This window comes from Chaetodon trifascialis, chromosome 7 (genome assembly GCF_039877785.1).
Source record: "Chaetodon trifascialis isolate fChaTrf1 chromosome 7, fChaTrf1.hap1, whole genome shotgun sequence".
NCBI classification, from domain to species: Eukaryota; Metazoa; Chordata; class Actinopteri; order Chaetodontiformes; family Chaetodontidae; genus Chaetodon; species Chaetodon trifascialis.
Genome location: NC_092062.1, coordinates 21,373,648 through 21,394,352, shown reverse-complemented (window position 1 = coordinate 21,394,352; position 20,705 = coordinate 21,373,648). Strand labels below are relative to the sequence as shown.

Here is a 20,705-nt window from a genome sequence, read left to right as displayed (position 1 = left end):
TAGAGTCTTTTTGGATTTGCACCTTACTGCTAACCAGTTTCTATTTTTAAGACCCTTATTGTTAACTTATTCATTATTCAGCTCTTCACCAGCAGCGTAGCACTGCCCTTATAAAAGGAAACCATGATATTCTGATGAAGGTTGATACAAGTGAGTGCTCGGTGCTGGTTCTGCTTGCTTTTGTTGCAGTGGATCATTGCATTATTATTGAACGGTTGAGAGCATGGGTTGGTATCTGCCCTCCAGTGGTTCTCTTCATATTATTATTATCATCATTATTATAATCAGCTTATTTTTGGCATTGTGTGTATTTTGAATTTGCACCGTACTGGTGCAAAAGAGTTTCCCTTGAGATAAATAAAGTCATAAAGCTATCATCTTATCTTATTACTGACTACATATGGTTACATATATATGTGTGTGTGTGTGTACATATAAATATACATACATATAGATTAAAAAGTCAAATTCACATGCTGTGACCATGGGATTATTGGGAGTTGCTTTGATAGGATTGTAGACATCAAAATTAAAAAAACAAAATGACAATTCATGACATCAAAATTGAACAGCATTTACAGCTGCTTTGATCGTCAGTCAGGAATTGCTGCGAGTGCTCCCATGGCTTCACGCGGCGGGTCTTTGCACTTTATTGAATCATCCTGTCAGTGTCCCCTCCACCTGCCGCATACTGTAGTGCAGAGTTTGCAGCTCAACCTCAGTTCAGCACAGTCACTTGCCAGGACCTGGCACCATGAATTATAGATGAGGAACATTTGCAGAGATGAGTAATGCTGCTTCAGTGCACCCATAGCCAGGCCCCCCTGTGTGTGTGTGTCTGTGTGAGGGGGTGATGGGGTGAGAGAGGGAGACAGGCAGAGACACAGACAGAGGTAGAGATATGGAGAGTTTAGATGTGGACAGACTCGAGGCAGGTTAAAAGAAAATGAAAAAAGAGGAGACTTGTGGGGGCGGTGGGATGCAGATATGTACTCTGAGCAGAGCTGACAGCAGAAATGCTGACTGTACGTTTAGAGACAGCGCCCCCCTGAGACAACGTGAAAGCCAAGCAGGGTACAGATAGCCAAACAGCATCCTTTAATGCAAAGCAAGCATTGTAACAGCTCATAGATGCAGCACTGGATCCTCTCACACCCCCAGACGTTAGAGAGCCGCCTAGCAAAAATAAACAAGCATTGTCTCCCTTCCAGGCAAAACAACTGCAGATATGAAACAATATCTGACCGAGCGGCTGCCTCTCTCCACCGCGAGATTCTTCTTTGTTTCCAAAGACACTGGCAGACAGAAATAGACTCTTATGTGTCTGCTGCCATAAATCGCTGCTGCCAGCCAACCAGCCAACCAGCCAGCAAGCCCTCCTGGCAGCTACAGTCATCTGCCTCCCTACCACTCCTCCTTTCTCTCCTCTACCTTTAATGGATCCATATATTCTCAAGTCAGGCTGTGGATACTGATCTGTGCTTGTCAATACTTTTTCCCTTGTTAATTTTCTGCTTGGATGTATGTCCTTGTTGCTCTAGTGTGACTGTAGTCTGTTTTTGTGCGTGTTTTTCCTTCTCTCCCTCTCCCTCCTCTGTGTTGTCGTTTTAATTAATTTGTCCCACCTTCTTGCTCCCTCCATCACTTGTTGCCGTTGCGCTTTCTCAGGAGATTTCTCGATTTCTGTTTTGTCCAATCTGCAGAACTGGAATGTACCAAAATCACACCAAAGACACCAACAACAACTGCAATAAACGGCTTCTCTGTGATTACAAGGTAAGGGTCATGTTTTATGGCTTTCACCTGCTGCTGTATTTAGAACAGCTGGAACGACACACACTGCCGCTCATAATGTGACTGTATTTCTTTTAAAGGTCATATTTCAGAGATAGAGAATCTCCTATTGCAGGATATTAAATCAGTAAGATTTCTGTTCCATGTGTGTTTTTTCTCTGTTTCTCTGTGTCGTGTGTGTCCGTGTGTGTCACAGGAAAAGCTTGTCCAGGCTATTAAAAGAATCAAGCACGAGGTAGATGAGTGCAGAGAAGCAGAGAGAGAGACGTACATAGAGTCAGTGGAAGTGGAGGTACTGCTGCATTATTAATCCTTATCTTTTACAGAAATACACTCTTTCATACGCAGTAATTCCAGCTTAACACAAAATAAATGAGAATACATTCATAACAGTTCTGCTGGAGCCAGTTTTGAACATGATTATCCACACTGTCCTATCCACACACCAGTCCGTCCGTCTTCTCTCTCTTTGTCTTTCAGAGCAGCTTTGATGCTCTGGAGCGAGAAATCAGAGCCGAGTTTGAGAACCTCCATCGTTTCCTGGAAGAGGAGGAGCGCAAGGACCTGGAGAGACTGAAGAGAGAGAGACAGAAACAACTGAAGCAGCTGAAGGAAAGAGAGAGGAAAATAACAGAGCAAGGGAAAGACCTGGAGAGAGCCATCACGGTGCTCAACGGCAAACTGGCTGAGGAGGACAGTCCTAAACTGCTCAAAGTGAGGAGGCGTTTTCACTAAAAATCATCTGACTGTCAGTGAAGTTTGGCTCATTGTTGGCTTGACTACACTGTAGCTATATAAAGCTGAGGTGTGGTGATGGGAATGATGTCAATTTAGAGGGTGAGGGTGTGAGTGGGTCCAGAGGAGGAGGTGGAGAATAGTTTGGCCTCCTGCCATAAAACACTCTGGAAACTTCTCTTCACAACAGCCACATGTGGGTTTATTCAGGGTCAAGCACTCCCCTGGGCCTGGGACAAAACGTTACTCACCTAACTTGTCAAAATAGCTGTCTATAATTGTTCCTCCAGTTTGTTCTCCTTTGAGGTCAGGAAACAATGTGACTCTGCAGGTTTACATCAGAGAGGCAAATCGTGGAGCTGCAGTGCAGCTCTGGTAGCTGTTCCGCGCCTCTTCCTCGGCCCTTATTCCATCAATTATAGACATTGATTGGCTAAACAGTTGACTTGCCTGCTTTCGTGGGTCAAAATCAATTTCTCATTTAAAAGTGAAAGGACAAAAGGCAGTCAAGGCATTGGTCAGCAAATAGGAAGGGGCAGTGTAAGGCAGTCTGGCAGCTTGCATCTGGAGTCCAAACAAAGACACTTTCACTTTCACTTCCCCTAAACTGTTTCTCTCATTGCAGGAAATTCAAGATCTCACAAAAAGGCAAGTTTTCCCACAACGTTTTTCCATCAAACTATCATCTTTTTACCACCTCTACTATTTTCCGCACATCTCATTTATCTGTGTATGCATGCCTACCATTTCCTCTCATTGCTGCACACCAATCCATGATAATCCTCACTGCAGTGTGTCCACCAGGTTGACACCCATTCATCATTCAGGCCTCCCCTCTTCCTGTTTTGCCCAAGCAGGTCTCAGGTCAGCTTTGTTCCTCCACCGGAAGTGGACACTGAGGTGCGCTCTGGCCAGTTTGTGGGGCCCATACAGTACAGGATATGGAAGCACATGAAAGGCTGCCTTTACCCAAGTATGTTCATACATGTTATATGATACAACACATGCAAATCAACAACAAACTCACCTTATTTGATCTCTATTTGCCTACAGACATTACAGCAGTGACCTTTGACCCTGAGACAGCCCACCCTAATCTATCCCTGTCCCAGTCTTGCACCTCAGTGTGGTTCGAGGAGGACAAGGACACACAGGACTGCCAGGCCAACCCACGACGGTTCCACTATTATTACTGCGTGCTGAGTCATCAGCGCTTCACCGCAGGCCGACACTACTGGGAGGTGGAGGTGGGACGTAAGACAGCGTGGAGGTTGGGCGTTGCACAGGAAGATGTCCCAAGAGGGGAAATGGCTGCAACAGGCACCTCCAGCGGCCTCTGGACCCTGGCCCTGAAGGGTGGATCCGTCCTGGCCTGCACCGACCCTAAACCCACCAAGATCAACGTATCTGTCCGTCTCATCCGCATCGGTGTGTTCCTAGACTGTGAAAAGGAGGAGGTGTCTTTCTACAATGCCGTTACCATGGCGCCAATCTACACCTTCACTATGGGAACTGTCATGGGTCCTCTGCTCCCGTTCTATAATCCATGTGACACAGATGATGGGAACAACTCAGCACCAATTAAGATCTTTAACCCTTCACTATGATAGTCAATAAATCAGCTAATCAATTGAAAGAAAACTAATTGTCAACTTCTTAATGCTAAATATTTGCTGGTTCAAGCTTCCATAATTTGAGGATTTGCTGCTTTTCTTTTATGTGAAAATAAACAGAACATTTTTGGGGGTTTGGAACAGAACAAGCTATTACTATTATCACTTCCGATTTTTGGAAATCGTTGATGGAAATTTTTGGACAGACTGGATAGAAACAGATTTAATGCTAATGCAAATAATTGTTAACTGCTGCCCTGATCATATGTACGACTTACAACCTGCTGAAATTAACACATTAAATGATTTGAAAGGAAAGACATAACACGTGGCTGGTACTGTTTTTGTCTTGGTTAAATCTGATGCTTCAAGTAAATCTTGAGCTGAGGCAGTAGTGTTTTTAAAGCATGGCGAAGGTTGGGATTTGCAGCTAGTCTAGCACCTCGGGGTTCGTGGCGGGTGTTAACAGCATTATGATGTTACCTTTGGCCTGTTTATAAATATCTCTGTTGTGCCTGCTCTGCCATGATGTGTCCTGGCGAGGCTGTGGAAGCTCAAAACAAGGCAGCGGGATTAGTGGCACGCAGGGCCTGAGGGGTGAGAAAGTGGCGCGTGACACTGAGAGCAAATGATGGCTGACAGTGAGTGAGATGACTCAGTGAGACAGATGGGATGAACGGCTCTGAGACAGAACCGTCCTTCTGCAAGTTTGTTGCTCCTGGAATAAAAAAAAAACAAAGACAACAGGACAGCGAACGTCATCGTCGATTGTTTATTCTTAGTATTCCTTTAGACATGAAATAAAGAAAAAACTATTTTCTTTACAAAACATCTGTGTGAAGTGTTGTGCAAAAAGGGAGTACAGAGGGAACATGTGGGATGTTACACCACACCAAGGCCAGAACAGCAGAAGTAAACAGAGAGGATCAGGGCAGAGAAGTGCCAGTGGTAATAAAAGTAGTGGTTTCTATTAGCGGGTCATCAGAGGTGGGTTTGAAACCAAAGTCCCTCTGGCACCAGTTAGATGTAGTCCCACTAGACTGAGCCGTCTTCGAGATGCTGGTAATGTGTAAACCAAAGGCTTTTCCGGCCCACCACACTGTCTGCCTCTCTCACATCCCTACTCACTCTGAGTGGCTTGGTACTACAATCACTGACAATATACAATAGCGGTGGTGCACAATAATGCTCTTTTAGCAGTCCCTCATCACTTGCTTACCACAACATAACCCCTGAGGGTTACCCTCACAAAGCATTAGTCATTCATCTGCTGCCATCGTGAATTCACAACCTGTGCCTTGATTAATGACATGGAAACCACCCTCACTTACAAACAGAGCACGCTCAGTTTTCCTTTTGCTACTCTGCATCACCTGCAAACCCACTTTTAGCATTTTTATACAACAATGTGTCACATACCTCCTACAGTACACATTAGCATATCATAGGCCAGTCAGCGGTATCACTTCAGGTGTGCAAACATCTTTCAACACGTGTGAATGCCTATCAAGAAAAAGGTGCCATTAGGAGTGTCGGCTAATGACAGAATTCAGGCCAACTATCCAAATATTAAACGTTTCAGGCACTAAACAAAGACAAGAGTCACTCGAATATCTCAAAGTTACAATATCTTTTACAATATGTTGCGGCTTTAAACACATTCACACTCATGACTTAAACACAGCACTTGTTTTCTTCACATTGCGAGACGATTTAAGCAGGCACGTGAACACCTGACTGGACGGAGAAAGCACACGTAAAGTACAGCTGTTTCATTCTGTACAAACAGTCATGAATCATTCACACTCATATATTATGTGCACTTAAACACACAAGTCCCAAACACACACTGATGGCCCTCACTCCTGCGGTCACACACACACACACACACACGCACAGACACGACTTTAGGACAATAAACGCCTGTTTTTCAGGACCAGTCGTGGGCATGCTGCAGTCAATGCTTTAAGTGACAAAGGTTAAACATTTTAATACAACATGTAAATACTGTGAGCGATACTGTACGCTGTGAGCATCATCAGGCTGGAATGACAACAACAGCAGGTAACTGATCTGGAAAGATCTCATACAGTCTTGATGGATTTATACAATATTTGGTTGTTAAATTAGTTTGAGACGTTAGTGAGTATTAGTGTTTATAGTAAATAGTAAGGTACGTGTCTATATTTTCTATTCTGGTTTTAATGTTGGTGAGAAATTTAAATTACAGTCGGTATAATACAACAACCATTTTATACACTAAAAACATTCAGCCTTCAGAGGGTTAAACTGGCGTACACATGCAATATTTACAAGGCTGGAATGTGTGTGTCGGGTTTGTGTGACTGTATGTGTATGTATATATGTATAAAGACAATTTTGAGTATTGTGTGTGGTTCCTTCACAGGTCCAGGCTAGAAATTAGGCATATTCAGTGTCTTACATGATCTACATTAGAATGCCTTTGTCCATGTGTGCACATCTGACTCTGACATCAACATGGAGGCCCCTTTGATTTTTTTTCTTTTGATTTATTTTATATATTTATTGATCTTTGTATCAAATCTGACATCTAATCCTATCTTGTCACATGGCTTTTTAAAAACGCCTGATATTAATCTACTTGTAAGAAAAATCCATTTGTCAGGAAAGCTACCAAGAAAGGCCGGCTGGTTGGAGATGTGCCTCTTAAGATTTTCCTTCATTTCACTGATCATTTGATTGAATTTTCATGGCTGCTATTTTGTGCTTTTCGCAAAAAACCAACATGCTTTTTCTTGCACAAAATCAAGGACTGTCATTGGTTTCCTAGTGGTCAGTTAAAACATGAGGTAGAGACATGCATTTTGTTACGCTAGAATGTATCTGCACACCTCCTCTGTACCAGACAAGAGTTTCAGCTAAGATTAATTAGTGTTGACCAAACATCCACATATCTCTAAACTCAGGTGGCACAGCTCTCACAGATGATGTGGCATTGATAAAGGCCTTGTAGGAGTACTTTGGAGCCAATAAGCATGCAAGCAAGCCATTAGGCATAAATGGTTAAGCTTTTGCCAAATTTCAGAGGGCCAAAGACATGAAAATGGTAGTAGTAGTTAAAAATGACGCTCAGCAAAGGAGAAAGGGAAGAAGAGAGAAGATCAAGGCTGGAAGGAAGCCTGAAGGAAGGAAGGAAGGAAGGAAAGAAGGAAGGAAGGAAGGAAGGAAGGAAGGAAGGAAGGAAAGATAACGGAAGGAAGAAAAACAAAGAAACGAAGCAAGCATGTTCTAACTATTTGAACTCATCAGACATTTTCATTCAGTATTTCACCTTTGGAAAGTCCAACTTACAGCTGGAACACATTGGTCCCATTGAGTGCCAAGAGTTTCTGCTGGCACAAGCTTCCTATTAGACTTCAGGAATAATGGGATTTTTAAAGAGCCACTGGGAAATCCAGATCAAAGACAGCAAAGTGGCTGATCTGGATTTGAGGGATCAGTCTGCAAAACGCATTTTAATCATCTGCGATACCCACTTGGAGTCCAAATCTCAATCTCAGGGAGATTCGGTCTCGCAGAGACTATAAATAGTGGGGTTAGTAGTATTAGTATGTTTTTTGTGTGGTTAAAGTTACGGAAAACCAATCTTTTTTTCTATATGTGAATATGTGATGCACATGTTTAAGCATAAAACATCCACATTTAAGCTATGTACAAAATGGCAACAACAGAGTGCCGCTTGTGTGATCAAAAGGGCTTTTGTTTTGCGTCCAGTCGAAGGACCGTCATCACACATTTCAGTTGGTTTGTGATGACTGAAAATTTCATGCAGGTATCCACATGCTGAAAGAGGAACAAGCCTTAAGATGGGAGACAAACGTTAGTCAAAGCTCAACTAAGGAACTCTAGTATTTTCTTGTTTTAAATGATATACTGTAAACCTTTCTGGCTACCCTTCTGTGTTAGAAAAGACCTTAAGTGGAGTTTTATCTGTAAACTCTGCAAAGGATTTAATTTGCAGTCGGCACATTTTACTGTGAAGTTACCAAAAACTGAGGCTGCAAGGTGCATACAACTAAAATGTTTACTAATCAACAAGCCACATTTGTTGTGAGGAGTTTCCGGAATCAGAAAGTCTCAAAGGTTACGTGTTAGTTATAGACAAGTGAGATTATCAAGGTAATGCTGTGTTCAGGCATTAGACATGTTAAACCAGAGTCCTAGCCCTGGTTTCAGTGGTTTCTTCGTTATTTGGTAGGGGGTGTTCGATTGTCTGCAGTGGTGGTACATGGAGAAAATCTGTGGGGCTTCCCTTGGATTTTTGCAGGGGCAGTTCTCAGGTGGTGGTGGTTGAATCCTCAGCCACAGTGCCGTCTTTGCTGGCCTCCAGTGCGCCACCACTGGATTTCAACTCCACTTCAGGGGTTTTAGGGGGAGCAGCTTTTGGAGCTGAACCTCCAATAATATCTGCGTGGTCTGGGCTCGATTTGGAATCCGGGCCCGGCTCAGGTGTACCGTTGGTAATAGGTTCCGGTGTGGTCGGTTTGGGGGCCTCCGGTGTGGGAGTCAGGGCACTCTTACTTTCAGGTGTTGGAGTGGTGGCTTTAGGAACAGCTGGTTTAGGCTCTGGACTTGGACTGGGTGCAGGCTTTGGATCAGGTGCACTCAGACCAGCCCCGGGCTCAGGGCTCGGGGCTGGACTGAGCTTAACATCTGCTGGTTTGGACACGTCCAACTTTGCTTCCACTGGCTGATCAGGGGTTTTCTTTGTCTCAGGTGCTGGGACGTCTTTAGTTTCAGCTACTGGACTGGGCTCAATTTCTACAGCCGGTGGAGCACTTGGCTTGGTCTCAGCAGCAGATGGTGGACTTAGTTTGGTTTCAGGGGCAACAGAGATGGTTACAGGAGCAGACTCGGAGATTGGATCAGGGGCATCAGTGTCAGTGTCCAACGGAAGGGCGGTGTTAAAGCCAACGCCAGAGTCACTGGTCTCTAGGTTATCGACCCCAACCTCTTTAGAGGAAACCTCCAGACCCTGAGTTCAAACAAACAAGGTAACTTTACTTGTATAGCACCTTTCAACAACAAGATAATTCAAAGTGCTTTACAGACATCAAATGATCAGATATAAAGGACATACAAGGCAATATAAAGGGAACATATAAACAGGATTTAAACAGATTAAAATGAAACAGAAGATAAAAATAAGCTGAAATTGAATAAAACGGGAGAAACTACTTCAGGGTGCAGCTACAGTGCAATGCAAGATAGGGTCAAACTCTCACAAATTGAATTGATTAAAAGGCACTGGCAAACAGAAAGGTTTACAGCTTTGATTATAAAAACTGAAGGTTGGAGCAGACCTCAGGTTTTCTGGGAGTTTGTTCCAGTAGCATAAAAAGTGAATGCTGCCTCTCCATGTGTAGTTTTGACTCTGGGAACATTAAGCGGACCTGTCCCAGAAAACCTGAGAGGTCTGGACGGTTCATAACATAACAGTAGGTCAGAGACGGATTTGGGCCCTAACACCATTCAGCACTTGAGAAACTAATAATAATATTATAAAAACAATTCTTCGTCACACAGGGAGCCACTGCAAAGATCTGAGACCTGGACTGATGTGATCCACTTTGTTGATCTTAGTGAGGACTCTAGCAGCAGCGTTCTGAATAAGCTGCGGCTGTCTGAACGCAGAAAACAGCATAAAAATGGAGACATTATTAAAACCTCTCAAAGATTCAGTTTTAAGAAAAGAACTATCACATATCCTTACTTTAATGTCCACCTCAGTGCTCTGAGATTTCTCCGTATTGTCCGCCTGGGAATGCTTGGATTCCTCGCTGAGTTTGGTGATGTTCTTGACCACCTGTGAAGATGCAGACGAAACAGTAGACATGCATTATACCGGGATACACATCATTATCATCATCATCATCATCACTGAACTGTCAGTTGTCCCGCCAACCTCTCTGAAGGCCTCCCCCTCATCTTCTTTGCCAGCGTTCTGGGCGATCTTCTCCAGGGCAGCAGCCCTCTTGGCCCTCTTCTTCACTTTGATCAGACAGGACAAGAGACACACCAGCAGAAGGAAAACCAGCAGGCCCAACAGGGCGATGATGGCCACATACACTGTCTCCAGCTTGTATGCTGCACGGAGGCATGGTGGGAAAGGGGAGAGGAGGACAGGAGTGGGAGAGTAAATAATTCTGACCTTTCATTGACGTGATGAAATTCCTTTGCATGAACACAGCAGACAAAAGAAAGGGATTATTTGCAGGGGCAAAACAATTGCTGCAGCCATGCTCAGTTTACAGCTGCAGCTAGCACCATCCCCATCCTTACGTTGTACTTCCAGGTTGATGCTGGCCACAGTGAATCCGAGGATGTCAACAATTTTGAACTGGCCTGCATCTGCACCCTTGACCTGATCCAGAAAAACCATCGAGCCCTCCATAGAGAGACGGTTCTCCAGACTCAGCTCCTCTCGGGCCTAGAATGGAAAGACATTAACACATTTATTAAAAAAAAAAAAAAATGAACAGCAAAGATACATATAACATTAACTGTGTTATTTATGTTTAACATTTTGCAAATATACATTTGTGCAAGTATCTTGTGCAATATTATATATTTTTTTACTTTGACATATTTTGACATATTTGTGCAATAGTAAAAAAAAAAAATCTGTATTTTACTATTTCCTCCATGTGCAATTCAAATATCCATCCATCCATCCATTATCTATACCGGACTATCCCTTTTGGGGTTGCGGGGGGCTGGAGCCTATCCCAGCTGTCAATGGGCGAGAGGCGGGGTACACCCTGAACCGGTTGCCAGTCAATCGCAGGGCAACACACAAGACAGACAACCATTCACGCTCACACTCACACCTAGGGGCAATTTTAGAGTCACCAATTAACCTAATGAGCATGTTTTTGGTCTGTGGGAGGAAGCCGGAGTGCCCGGAGAGACCCCACGCATGCACGGGAAGAACATGCAAACTTCACACAGAAAGGTCCGGCCTGGGGATCGAACCGGCAACCTTCTTGCTGTGAGGCACGCGCACTACCTGCTGCTTCACCGTGCCGCCCACAATTCAAATATTTAAGGCAATGTTATTTATATACTATAATAATATAATATAATGTACAGTTATTTTTTATTTTGTATCCCTTTTATTGTCTGTTATTATCAGCTTTTTATTCTTGCTATTATTGCTGTCTGTAACATCTAAATTTCAATTTTTGGATCAATAAAGTCTTAATAAATGATATCACTATAAGTGACACATTACCTACAGTAATATCTCCCAGCTCTGTTGTAAAGGTGATATAGTGATTTAACAGTAAAAGCCCTTTTGAGATCCTTATTTTTCCATCTCAGCTGTAAATACGAAATGGGAGTAAAAAAGAAATGAGAGGCTGCAGTTACACTTGTAAATTCTCCCTTGTCCAGCAGCAGACGGGGTGTGGGGTCATAGTCCGGAGTGTAGTAGAGGCGGACCAAGGAGCTGTTGAGTATCAGGTTGATCTTCAGTTGTTTCCCGTATGGCAGGGTCAAAAAGTGTTGGTGCTCTGAGACAACAGACAGAAAGAGGAGGGGGGAAGGATGTACAATAAATACATCACAGCTCTCTTTACGGGCCCATGGATAATTTGAAATGCATTAGCCTGCTCGAGCCCATTAACGTTCAGGTCTTTTAAAAACCATTATGGCAGACAAGAGGAGCGTCATAACTAGGAAGGAAACAACAACAACAACATCCTGATGGTCAGTTAAAACATGTCGGCCATGGAGGAGGAAAAAATGTATGACCTGCCTTCATTTGTGCTCTCACCTTTGACGTTGAGACACACTTTCCTTTGGATTTCACCTATCGCATCCCTGACAGTGTAGCTACCCTCATCTGCGCCCGTGACGGCACTGAGGGTGACGTGGCGCTCGCTGACGCTGATTCGATCCTCGTAGCCATCCCTGGTCATCCCTGTGAAGGTTAGCAGCACCAGGGCAGGACTGCAGGAGGGAAAAGTCAAAGAGGATGAACTTTTCCTCAACATTTTCCTTGTAAATCTGAGCCATGCTGTCGCAGTGCATGTGCATCATGGCAGGGTTAAAATAGCAGTGTAATTTTGCTGACTCTACCTAGATGTCTGGTTGGCCTCCACAGCACTGGGCCTGTACTCCAGGGTGATGCGAGGACTCACCCCTAACAGCGGAATATGGTAGTTGTCTCCATATTTAATGATCTGCTCATTGGAGCAATCTAGAAGGTAAACGCAGGGCAGTAAACAGCTTGTTCCTGAGTAAAAGGGAGCAGTGAGGTTAATTACAGTGGGCAGGAAATTGCTTGACATTCAAGTAGAAAGGAGTGAAGGAAGACAGAGTTTATTTGAAGGAAGAAATGATAGAAATAGAGGTTAAAGTGAGAGAAAGGACAGAAGGAGGGGGTGAAGAAGAGAGAAACTGAGCGCAAGAGGAAATGGCTTGACAGATGTTGCAAAAATTGGGGACAGATTGCAGAGAAAGGAGCACTGATCCAAAAATATCAGGCGAGCCGAAATGAAAGGGTAGAATACAAACCAAACGGAGGGAAAGACAGTAAAGACAAGATAAAGACGGGGAAACAGCAGGGAGGACAGGGGAGAGGAGTGGGTTGGTGGTTAAAGAGCTGCATAATTACTGCCTGGCAGCTTCGGCATGCTTTCACACACACGCACACAAACATACACACGCATCACTTCATCACCTCACAACACACTACTGCCTCCATATGGCACATCTTACACATACTGCTACGCCACAGTCGCCTTTATCCACGCTGAGTTTGAGCCCAAACCTCCGTCTGCATGTTTGAATCACTCCATCCTTCCCTCAAATTTGTGTGTGTGTGTGTGTGTGTGTGTGTGTGTGTGTGTGTGTGTGTGTGTGTGTGTGTGTGTGAGTCTAATCTCATCAGAACTACCTGTCAGAGTCCAACCTCAACAGTGCTGGAACTCGAGGACTCCAAGGACAAACAGGATGTGTAACTGAGAGGTTTATTCAGCTGCTGACTGCATGACTAAAGCAGGGAAAATGTCAGCTCCTACGCTACCCTGACACTGACTCCAGATCAGATATAAGAGGCTTATTCTTCATCGTGGGGTTGTGGCTCTGATGTCATCCAGTCGTAGGTATTCAGATCCTTTACTTCAGTAGAAGTAACGATACCACATCGTGAAAACAAGTATTACTTTATTAGTTAACTATTATGAGTTAAATGTACTTTAAGTATGAGAGGCCTCCATAGTATTAATATCATATTATTGGAATAAAAAAACATATTTTTTAATGTGTGAGTGCATTTTATTATTGCTGTTTGTCAATGTGGGTCTTCATTTTGACAATTTTACATACTGTTAGGCTTTTCAATCCACTACACTTTATTTGAAAATTAAGAAGCACAAAGCGGCATAGAATATAAATATTCAAATGAAGTACAAGTATCTCAAACCTGAGCAAGCACAGTACTCGAGTATATGTACTTAGTTACATTCGACCACTGATGTCACCCCTTTATTTGATACAATAGATGATTAATTGATGAGGCCATCGTCACAAAATTAACTAGCAAAAAACTTTTTTGGGAAGTAAAAATGCCCAAAATGAACATGTCCGTGGTAACTTTTTGCTGGATTCTTTAGTCTTTTATGATAACAAACTAAATGTATTTTAGTGTTGGACCAGTATCACCAAAATTTGTGATGAACACATTTGTTTTTGCTATTTTCTGACTTTTATAAACTCAACACTTAACCAGTACATTCAGAATATAACTGCCAGATTATCTGATGCAAGTTTTAGTTGTGTCAATAGACAGAAACGTCTCATATCATCCAGTACCTCGGACGATAAGCACGGTGCGTCTGACGTCCTCTGGCTTATCTGGATTCTTCACGGTGTACACGCCCTCGTCCCCCTCACCCACAGAGTCTATAATGAGGTGGCTGAGGTGGCGGTTGAGTTTGGCCCGACTGTTGACCACGATGCCGTCCCGCATCAGGACCACATTGGCCAACCACGGAGCGGACCTGTTCCGAAACGAGACCTCCACCTCGAGTGAGGGCAGCATGATGTGGAAATCCTCACCGTGGAACAGGGTCATGGTGTGCTCATCGACTGGATTATACAATGGACAGAGGAAAGAAGAAGCATCGACAAACACACGAGAGGCCAAGAAAAGTTCAGAATTTATAATTGATGCGTAAACTTGGAATAATATATGATGCACTGGTGCGCTACAGCTTACCTTTCACTGGGGCAGAAAGAGCTGTGAATAAAGAAGAGAGAAAAGACAAATTCAAAGCAGCATCAGTAAAACTCTTTTCTCACATATTCTTGTCAATTACTTAACATATCGCCTATTAGACATTGAGCACGTCAAACTTAACTTAAACTAGTAAACAGAGTGTTTCCTGAGCAGATAACACAGTGTAGCATGACTGGATGATTCTGAAAAGGCTGCACACTGACATCGGTGGATAAAGACACGACCTCCATACATGCAGGTCACTACCAGGACAGCATTGCTAATGTTTCTGAACATACCTGTGGTGAGCAGAAAGCCGAACGCGATCACACTGACTGTCGCCATCCTGGCTGATTCTTATTCTTCTTTTGTGTCTAGACAGAAAAAAAAAGATGATGTATGTATTCCTGGAATATATCCCTCTTTTTTCTCGAGTCTGGCTCCCTTTGCAGCCCTCCTCTGTGTATTTTTGTATGCGTGCAGGTGTCAGATTGACCCTGTTATTCACAGTGAAACTGCTGGATGACATCATCCCTGGATGATATCACCCCATGATGACTAAAGCATCCACTGAGACACATACAGCGCACTTCACACACTGTTAGAAAGTGAACATGTGGTTTAAAATTGCTTCCCATTCTCCAGAAACAGGCAGTCACTCCTAATGTGAAAGAACAATTTGTCTTCAGACTGAAAATGACAAGATTTGGAGCACTGTGACTATTGTTAGTTTCGATATTGGCTGAAAATACAATTACACCCTTCTGTCAGGATCTGCTGTCTGTCCCTGGTCTTTTCCTTTGGCCCTTCCCCTTCGTGTCATTTGTCTGTCTGTCTGTTCCCTTGTCCGTCTGAGGCTGGGTGTGGTCTCCTCCACTCTCTGCTGCCTCCTGCCTCACCACCTGCAAACCTGCTTCGCATCAGGCTCATCAGACCAGCAGCATCTAAGCCGGGCTTTCTTCACCTCTGGTTGGCAGTTTTCTCCAAATGGCTCACCAGGAGTTCGCCTTTAGTTTTGTTTTTTTGTCAATAAACTGTTTTCTTTTTTCACTTTGTCTGTCGGCCTGCATTTTCGAGTCCGGGCAAACTTTCTAAGCAAAGCGTAACACCTAACCCCCAAAATGTAATCAGTTGTTCCTTGGATCAAAGTCAACCTGTGCACCAAATATAATGTAATGATCTGTTCATCGGCTTTAAACATTTCCTGCTGACATACATAAAAGCGCACACACACACGCTCCCAACAGATGCTAAATCAAGTTACTGTCAACTAACTAAAAGAAAAGTGTCAGCAGCCAATTTCCATTCAGTGATGTCACCGCAGCACTGTAATCTAAGGTGTAAAATATTCCTCACAGTATGTTAAAAAAGGAGGAGAATGTTTTTCACAGCAGGAAAATACACGGTTGCTTAAAAAAGCATTTGCTGAGGCGAGCTTCAAACAGGAAACATCCAGAACAGGAGGGGGGAACAGGGCAAAATATAATTTCCACCAGACTCTGTAAAGGTTTCTGAGACGAATCCTGATTAATTGCAACACTGACGGGATATTGATGATGTGCACGGCTGTATTCTGTGCTGAGACATCAGAGGCAACACATCAAGGGGTTGGAGCAAAAGAAACTTTCCTGTGGTTTTCATTTTAAAAGCCCAGGAGGGGACCAGGAGGAAACACCTGCAGTGCTCACAGTCAGACAGAGCAGCAGCTAAGAGGCATGCAGTCAAGGTTAACTATGCGCTACAGAGGTGCCTTTATAAAGTGATAACAATTGTATAAATTGTCTTCATTATTCATACAAACTGTGTTATTTAAACAGGCATACATTTGAGGGCAGAATATTCTCAGGCTATACATATACCTCTAAGGTACATTAAGAATTCAATGAGGCTATCTGATCACACTAAACACACACACACACACACACACACACACACACACACACACACATATATATATATATATATATATATATATATATATATATATATATATATATATATATATATATATATATATATATATATATATATATATATATATATATATATATATATATATATATATATATATATAGAAAAACCCTGAAACTCTGCAGAGAACTTCGCTGTCCCTGTAAATTAAATCTATCTGCCATTGCCTAGAGATTATTATTGGACTTCAGACAAAAAAAACAGCCTGTGGTGCAACTTTTGTGGAGAAATCTAATGACTGTGTCTTTATAACTTAATAAAATACCTGAGCTCAATTTAAAATCAGTCATGCTTGAATTTATGGGCCAAAGTTAGTGTCGTTCAAGGCCATACCAGCAGGCATTTATGTCTTTAAGAGGCTCTTCCCTTTTAAGTGTTTGTGCATGTTTATCAGAGCCACCTGGCTTTGGATCACTGTCAAGAATTGCCTATTGATTATGCGCCTGAATAGAAACACAGCATAATTCATGAATCTTAAGAACGGTGAGGGTCTGAGTGACAGCTTGCTTGGGTTTCCCCAAGGGGAAACATCCAGAGTGAGAAGGACTGCAGGGTGAACCTATTTTCCCCCTTTCTGAGAAGAACTGTGATTAATTGCAACACTGGCGGGATTATGATGATGTGAACGGCCCTCTGCTACACTGAAGCATCTGAGGCAGCACATCAAGAGTTCGTGCAAAAGAGATGTTGCTGCTGTTTTCATTTACAAAGCCCAGGAGGGGACTGGGAGCGAACACCTGCAGTGCTCACAGTCACACTTTGCAGCAGCTAATAAACATGCAGTAAAGATTAAAGTGTCTCAATGTAACACAGGAGCGATTTTCATTCATTTTCCTGCTGGAAATGATGAGGCATTAAGCCATCTTCACACTGTGCGTAAGCTCGTGTGTCACTTTCTGCCACCTGTCTGTCTCTTTGTGCGTGTTACATGAGCATATTTTCAAACCGCCACAGCAGCGAGGCCCTTTGCTCTGTTCGCCGGATGAAAATAATTAACATTTCACAGTGTCATTATCCGACAACCAAAGCTGCTGTTTCTCACATAACCCTCTGCATTGTGCCTGCCACGTCCGCGTGCCACACTCCGGGCAGAAAGCCTAAAAGCCTACTGATTTTATTGTATCTGAAACAAAATATGGAACAAAGCTGCGTCATACAGAACAGCGTCTCTTGGCACAAAAAAAAACAGTTTTTGTCCTTTGCTACAGTCATCTATATAACTCAAATTACACTGTAATTTTATTACTGCAGTCCCCATCGTTGTTTCAGGAATTTTTCCTTCTTCTCAGGTTTTGAACTCTCATCTGGGGCCACTGCATCCTGCTCTGATGGTAACTTCCAGCTCAAAAAAATGGCTGTTGACCCCCCTAGCCGTCTGCATTTAATTAATACGGCGCTCTGAGATGCAGAATTGGCTGGCTCTGAAGACAAGAGGAAAGTGAACCGTGTCCATCTGTCACAGCAGTGAGCCTCGTGGACTCACCACAGCCAATCTGGTGTTTCTACGCAAGATTTGTGAAGCAAAAAAAAAAACAAACTCAAATCTTCTTCATTTCTGTATAATGTTGAGCATTTGAGGCCACATCATGGCCCGCCTCACTGAGCACAAACATGCAAGTAAAACACATGCAATAAGCTATATTATACACACACACTGGCCTTTGGGCTACAAACCATGAACAAATATGCCATCTGTTATTTTCCCCTGACGCTCTCTCCCTCCACTTAGCTCCACTCACTCTTTATTTCGTTGGATTCTCCACTCATTCCTCCTTCTTTTCTTCCGTTTTCTCACTTCTGTCACCATTCTCACATCGTCACGTGTTACTTTCTACCACAATCACGACCCCATTCGAGGCCGCCTGTCCTGCTTCTGCTGCCTTCCTGAACTTCCTATGCCTCTGTCTGACAGCTCCGCATCATCTCTCGTTTTCTCTCCACCACATTTTGTCTTCTCAGTGTGACGCCTCTCCACCCGAATCCTCCGCTCCCTATCTCAGGGCATCGCTCTCAGGATCTCTTTCTCCTTTTATTATGTTTCTTTCATCCTCTCCTCCTCCTTATCTTATATAATTCAAGCCAGTGCATCCCACTCTGAAATCAAAGCCTGTGTCTGTGTTCCTTCTGACTCCAAACTCGCTACGTACTGAAAGGACAGACAAGTCTTTGTCCATGGGCTATAAAGAGGCGGAAATGCATTCAATGACTGCAGATGTGGGGACCCTACAAAGCAACCTCTGTGTCTGTACCCTTCATCATTTCTCTTTCATTTTCACTTTACTCATTTCCTTTGCACAAGTGATGAGGAGAGATGGGTCCTCAGGGGGTAAAGTCCCTCTGACAATGAGAGGGCATGCTGGATGCGAGCTCGCACACATCTACAGATGCACATACTGTACTCATCTCAAAGCACTAGACATTTATAAATCATGAGGCATCAAAAAGAAGGATTACTGCACGAAGAGACACATGACAATGGCTGAATGTTTACTTGAGGTGCATCTCTCTCAAACAAATATGGGGTTTGCCATGAAACTTCAAATCTTCCACTCTAAGGATCACAAATGCCCCCCAACCCATGTCATGTCTCAGATAGAGCTGATGCAGGGAAAAGGTGGCTCAAACAACCAGAAAATCTTGTCTAGACAAAATCCAAATACATAATTTCCAAAGTTTATGTTTGATAGGAAGCCCGCAGCAGCAGCTGACAACCCATTTTTGCCTCTGAAGCTGCGGCTCAAGTGATCTAAAGGATGAGACAGGTTTCCACCATATTGCTTGCACCTGTCAGATTCATTAAAAATCAGTGGACACGAGGGAGGCGCAGGGGTGGAGGGGCCGTGGAGCTGTGTGCAGTATTGACAAACACACTAAGGTGCAAACACAGAAGATGTAGACCAGATTATAATATAGCCACTGCTGCCACGTGCCTGCATGGGCCTGCATGCAGCTCTGGCCACAGTCACAGCAGCACACTGCAGGTGGAGGCAACACAGTCAGAGAGGCTTCAGGCTGGAGCCTCCTCTCAGATAATGGATGCTTTTAAGTGTTAACTGAGCATTTAGCCTGCTGCACTTCCTTACATGAACAGACATAACTTCAGGAGAATAATACTATAACATGATATTTTCCCATAATAATAATTACAATAGTAATAGTGATAATAGTTCAAATGTTTAGTGTTTTTAGTTAAGGTGGACTAATTACTGGCTTAGGCTGAACATACCTGTTTTAATCTCCATAGAGGCCTAAGGTGGTGACAGACATCAGACATCATCTTGAATCCTACAAAGTAAATCTATACATTTCTGACCCCCTGAATCCGACCAGCAGGCTGAGAAATGAATTAACATAAAAATATATAAATATATATCTAATAAAGGCGAAGCCGACCCCATCCCGGGACCGTTCAGGCAGTAAAGGGACGAACAGATTTGCACACCTTTCCTCACTGGTAGTGCAATGCGTCTTGTTAGTTGTGTTAAAACCCGCCAGCTCAAAGTCTCATCAGTCACCTCCGGGCCGGGACAGCCGATAAGCGCATCAACCAAAAAACTGCAGAATTTAACCCGTCGAGCACCGGGCAGACGCAGGACACACGTCCGCACATGCATGTTAGGTGAAGAAAAATCGCCGCTCCGCAGCTCACCTACCTTTACTGGCCGCTCGCAGCTGCGGTGCCGTCTGCGGGGACGTCGGGATGCTTTTCAGAGGAGAAAATCTGCGCGGATGTAGCCTGTTTGCTCCCTCCCTCTCAACCTCGCCCCCCTCAAGAGCCGCACTTCACGACTCGGGCTCAACATTTGGAAGATGTTCAGAATACGTCGGGCTCTGCTCACTCTCGGAGCCACTCGACTCGTGTCGGGAAACACCGGCCACCCCTCGCCCCCCAAAAGACACCTACGGTCACCTGACAGCGGGGAGGGGGTTTATTTAATGAGGTATTAGACCGGAGGGTGCTGCTTCAGCACAAAGCTATGCGTCCATGAAGAAAGTAAGGCCAGCGGTATGTGCAGGGAGGATGATGAGGGGTTCACCATGTGTGTTTAAACGACATGCCTTGATGCAACGCTTCCCATCACGTCATCTTTCTCAAAAATTTCCACATATACGCATTGTATTGGTCAGCTGATTTGAACAAAAATAGTCAATTTCATGGGGTTTTGCCATTGAGATACTAGAAATAAGACCAAAATCACATCTGCACATTCACTGGCCGATCTTAAAAAATACAAAGAATTCAGATGTGTTGTAAGATGCTCGTCTGCTCAGTACAACGCAAACTCTCACCAAAACCTCTGGAAAAAAAAAAAATCTAAAAAGAA

At 43.6% G+C, this 20,705-nt stretch overlaps 2 protein-coding genes across 4 annotated transcripts; one reads left to right on the top strand and one right to left on the bottom strand.

The window, feature by feature from the left end:
* The first annotated feature begins 1,093 nt into the window (after positions 1–1,093).
* LOC139333445 (zinc-binding protein A33) lies at positions 1,094–4,968 on the top strand. 2 transcript variants are annotated; one of them, XM_070965855.1, is made up of 6 exons: positions 1,094–1,776; positions 1,991–2,086; positions 2,275–2,508; positions 3,155–3,177; positions 3,387–3,502; positions 3,583–4,967. In XM_070965855.1, the coding sequence occupies exons 1-6, from the start codon at positions 1,711–1,713 to the stop codon at positions 4,134–4,136; spliced, it is 1,089 nt and encodes a 362-aa protein (XP_070821956.1). In that variant the 5' UTR covers positions 1,094–1,710; the 3' UTR covers positions 4,137–4,967. The 2 variants fall into 2 exon arrangements, with proteins under 2 accessions (XP_070821956.1, XP_070821957.1); XM_070965856.1 differs by lacking the exon at positions 1,991–2,086 and having other exon boundaries at positions 1,415–1,776; positions 3,583–4,968.
* On the bottom strand, positions 4,901–20,462 carry LOC139333443 (uncharacterized). Of its 2 annotated transcripts, none has more exons than XM_070965853.1 (11): positions 20,034–20,462; positions 14,709–14,783; positions 14,410–14,430; positions 14,004–14,279; positions 12,267–12,387; positions 11,962–12,137; positions 11,556–11,698; positions 10,467–10,614; positions 10,090–10,271; positions 9,898–9,990; positions 4,901–9,159 (listed from the first exon to the last, which is right to left on the bottom strand). In XM_070965853.1, the coding sequence occupies exons 2-11, from the start codon at positions 14,752–14,754 to the stop codon at positions 8,461–8,463; spliced, it is 1,905 nt and encodes a 634-aa protein (XP_070821954.1). In that variant the 5' UTR covers positions 14,755–14,783; positions 20,034–20,462; the 3' UTR covers positions 4,901–8,460. The 2 variants fall into 2 exon arrangements, with proteins under 2 accessions (XP_070821954.1, XP_070821955.1); XM_070965854.1 differs by lacking the exon at positions 20,034–20,462 and adding an exon at positions 18,120–18,150.
* Between the last annotated feature and the right edge of the window lie 243 nt (positions 20,463–20,705).

Coding starts and splice junctions, on each gene's coding strand:
- LOC139333443 (XM_070965853.1), bottom strand. CDS start 14,754: ATGGCGACAGTCAGTGTGATCGCGTTCGGCTTTCTGCTCACCACAG. Junction 14,431..14,708: donor CGGCTTTCTGCTCACCACAG/GTATGTTCAGAA, acceptor CTTTATTCACAG/CTCTTTCTGCCCCAGTGAAA. Junction 12,388..14,003: donor CACCGTGCTTATCGTCCGAG/GTACTGGATGAT, acceptor TTTACCTTCTAG/ATTGCTCCAATGAGCAGATC.
- LOC139333445 (XM_070965855.1), top strand. CDS start 1,711: ATGTACCAAAATCACACCAAAGACACCAACAACAACTGCAATAAACGG. Junction 2,509..3,154: donor ACAGTCCTAAACTGCTCAAA/GTGAGGAGGCGT, acceptor CTCTCATTGCAG/GAAATTCAAGATCTCACAAA. Junction 3,503..3,582: donor GAAAGGCTGCCTTTACCCAA/GTATGTTCATAC, acceptor ATTTGCCTACAG/ACATTACAGCAGTGACCTTT.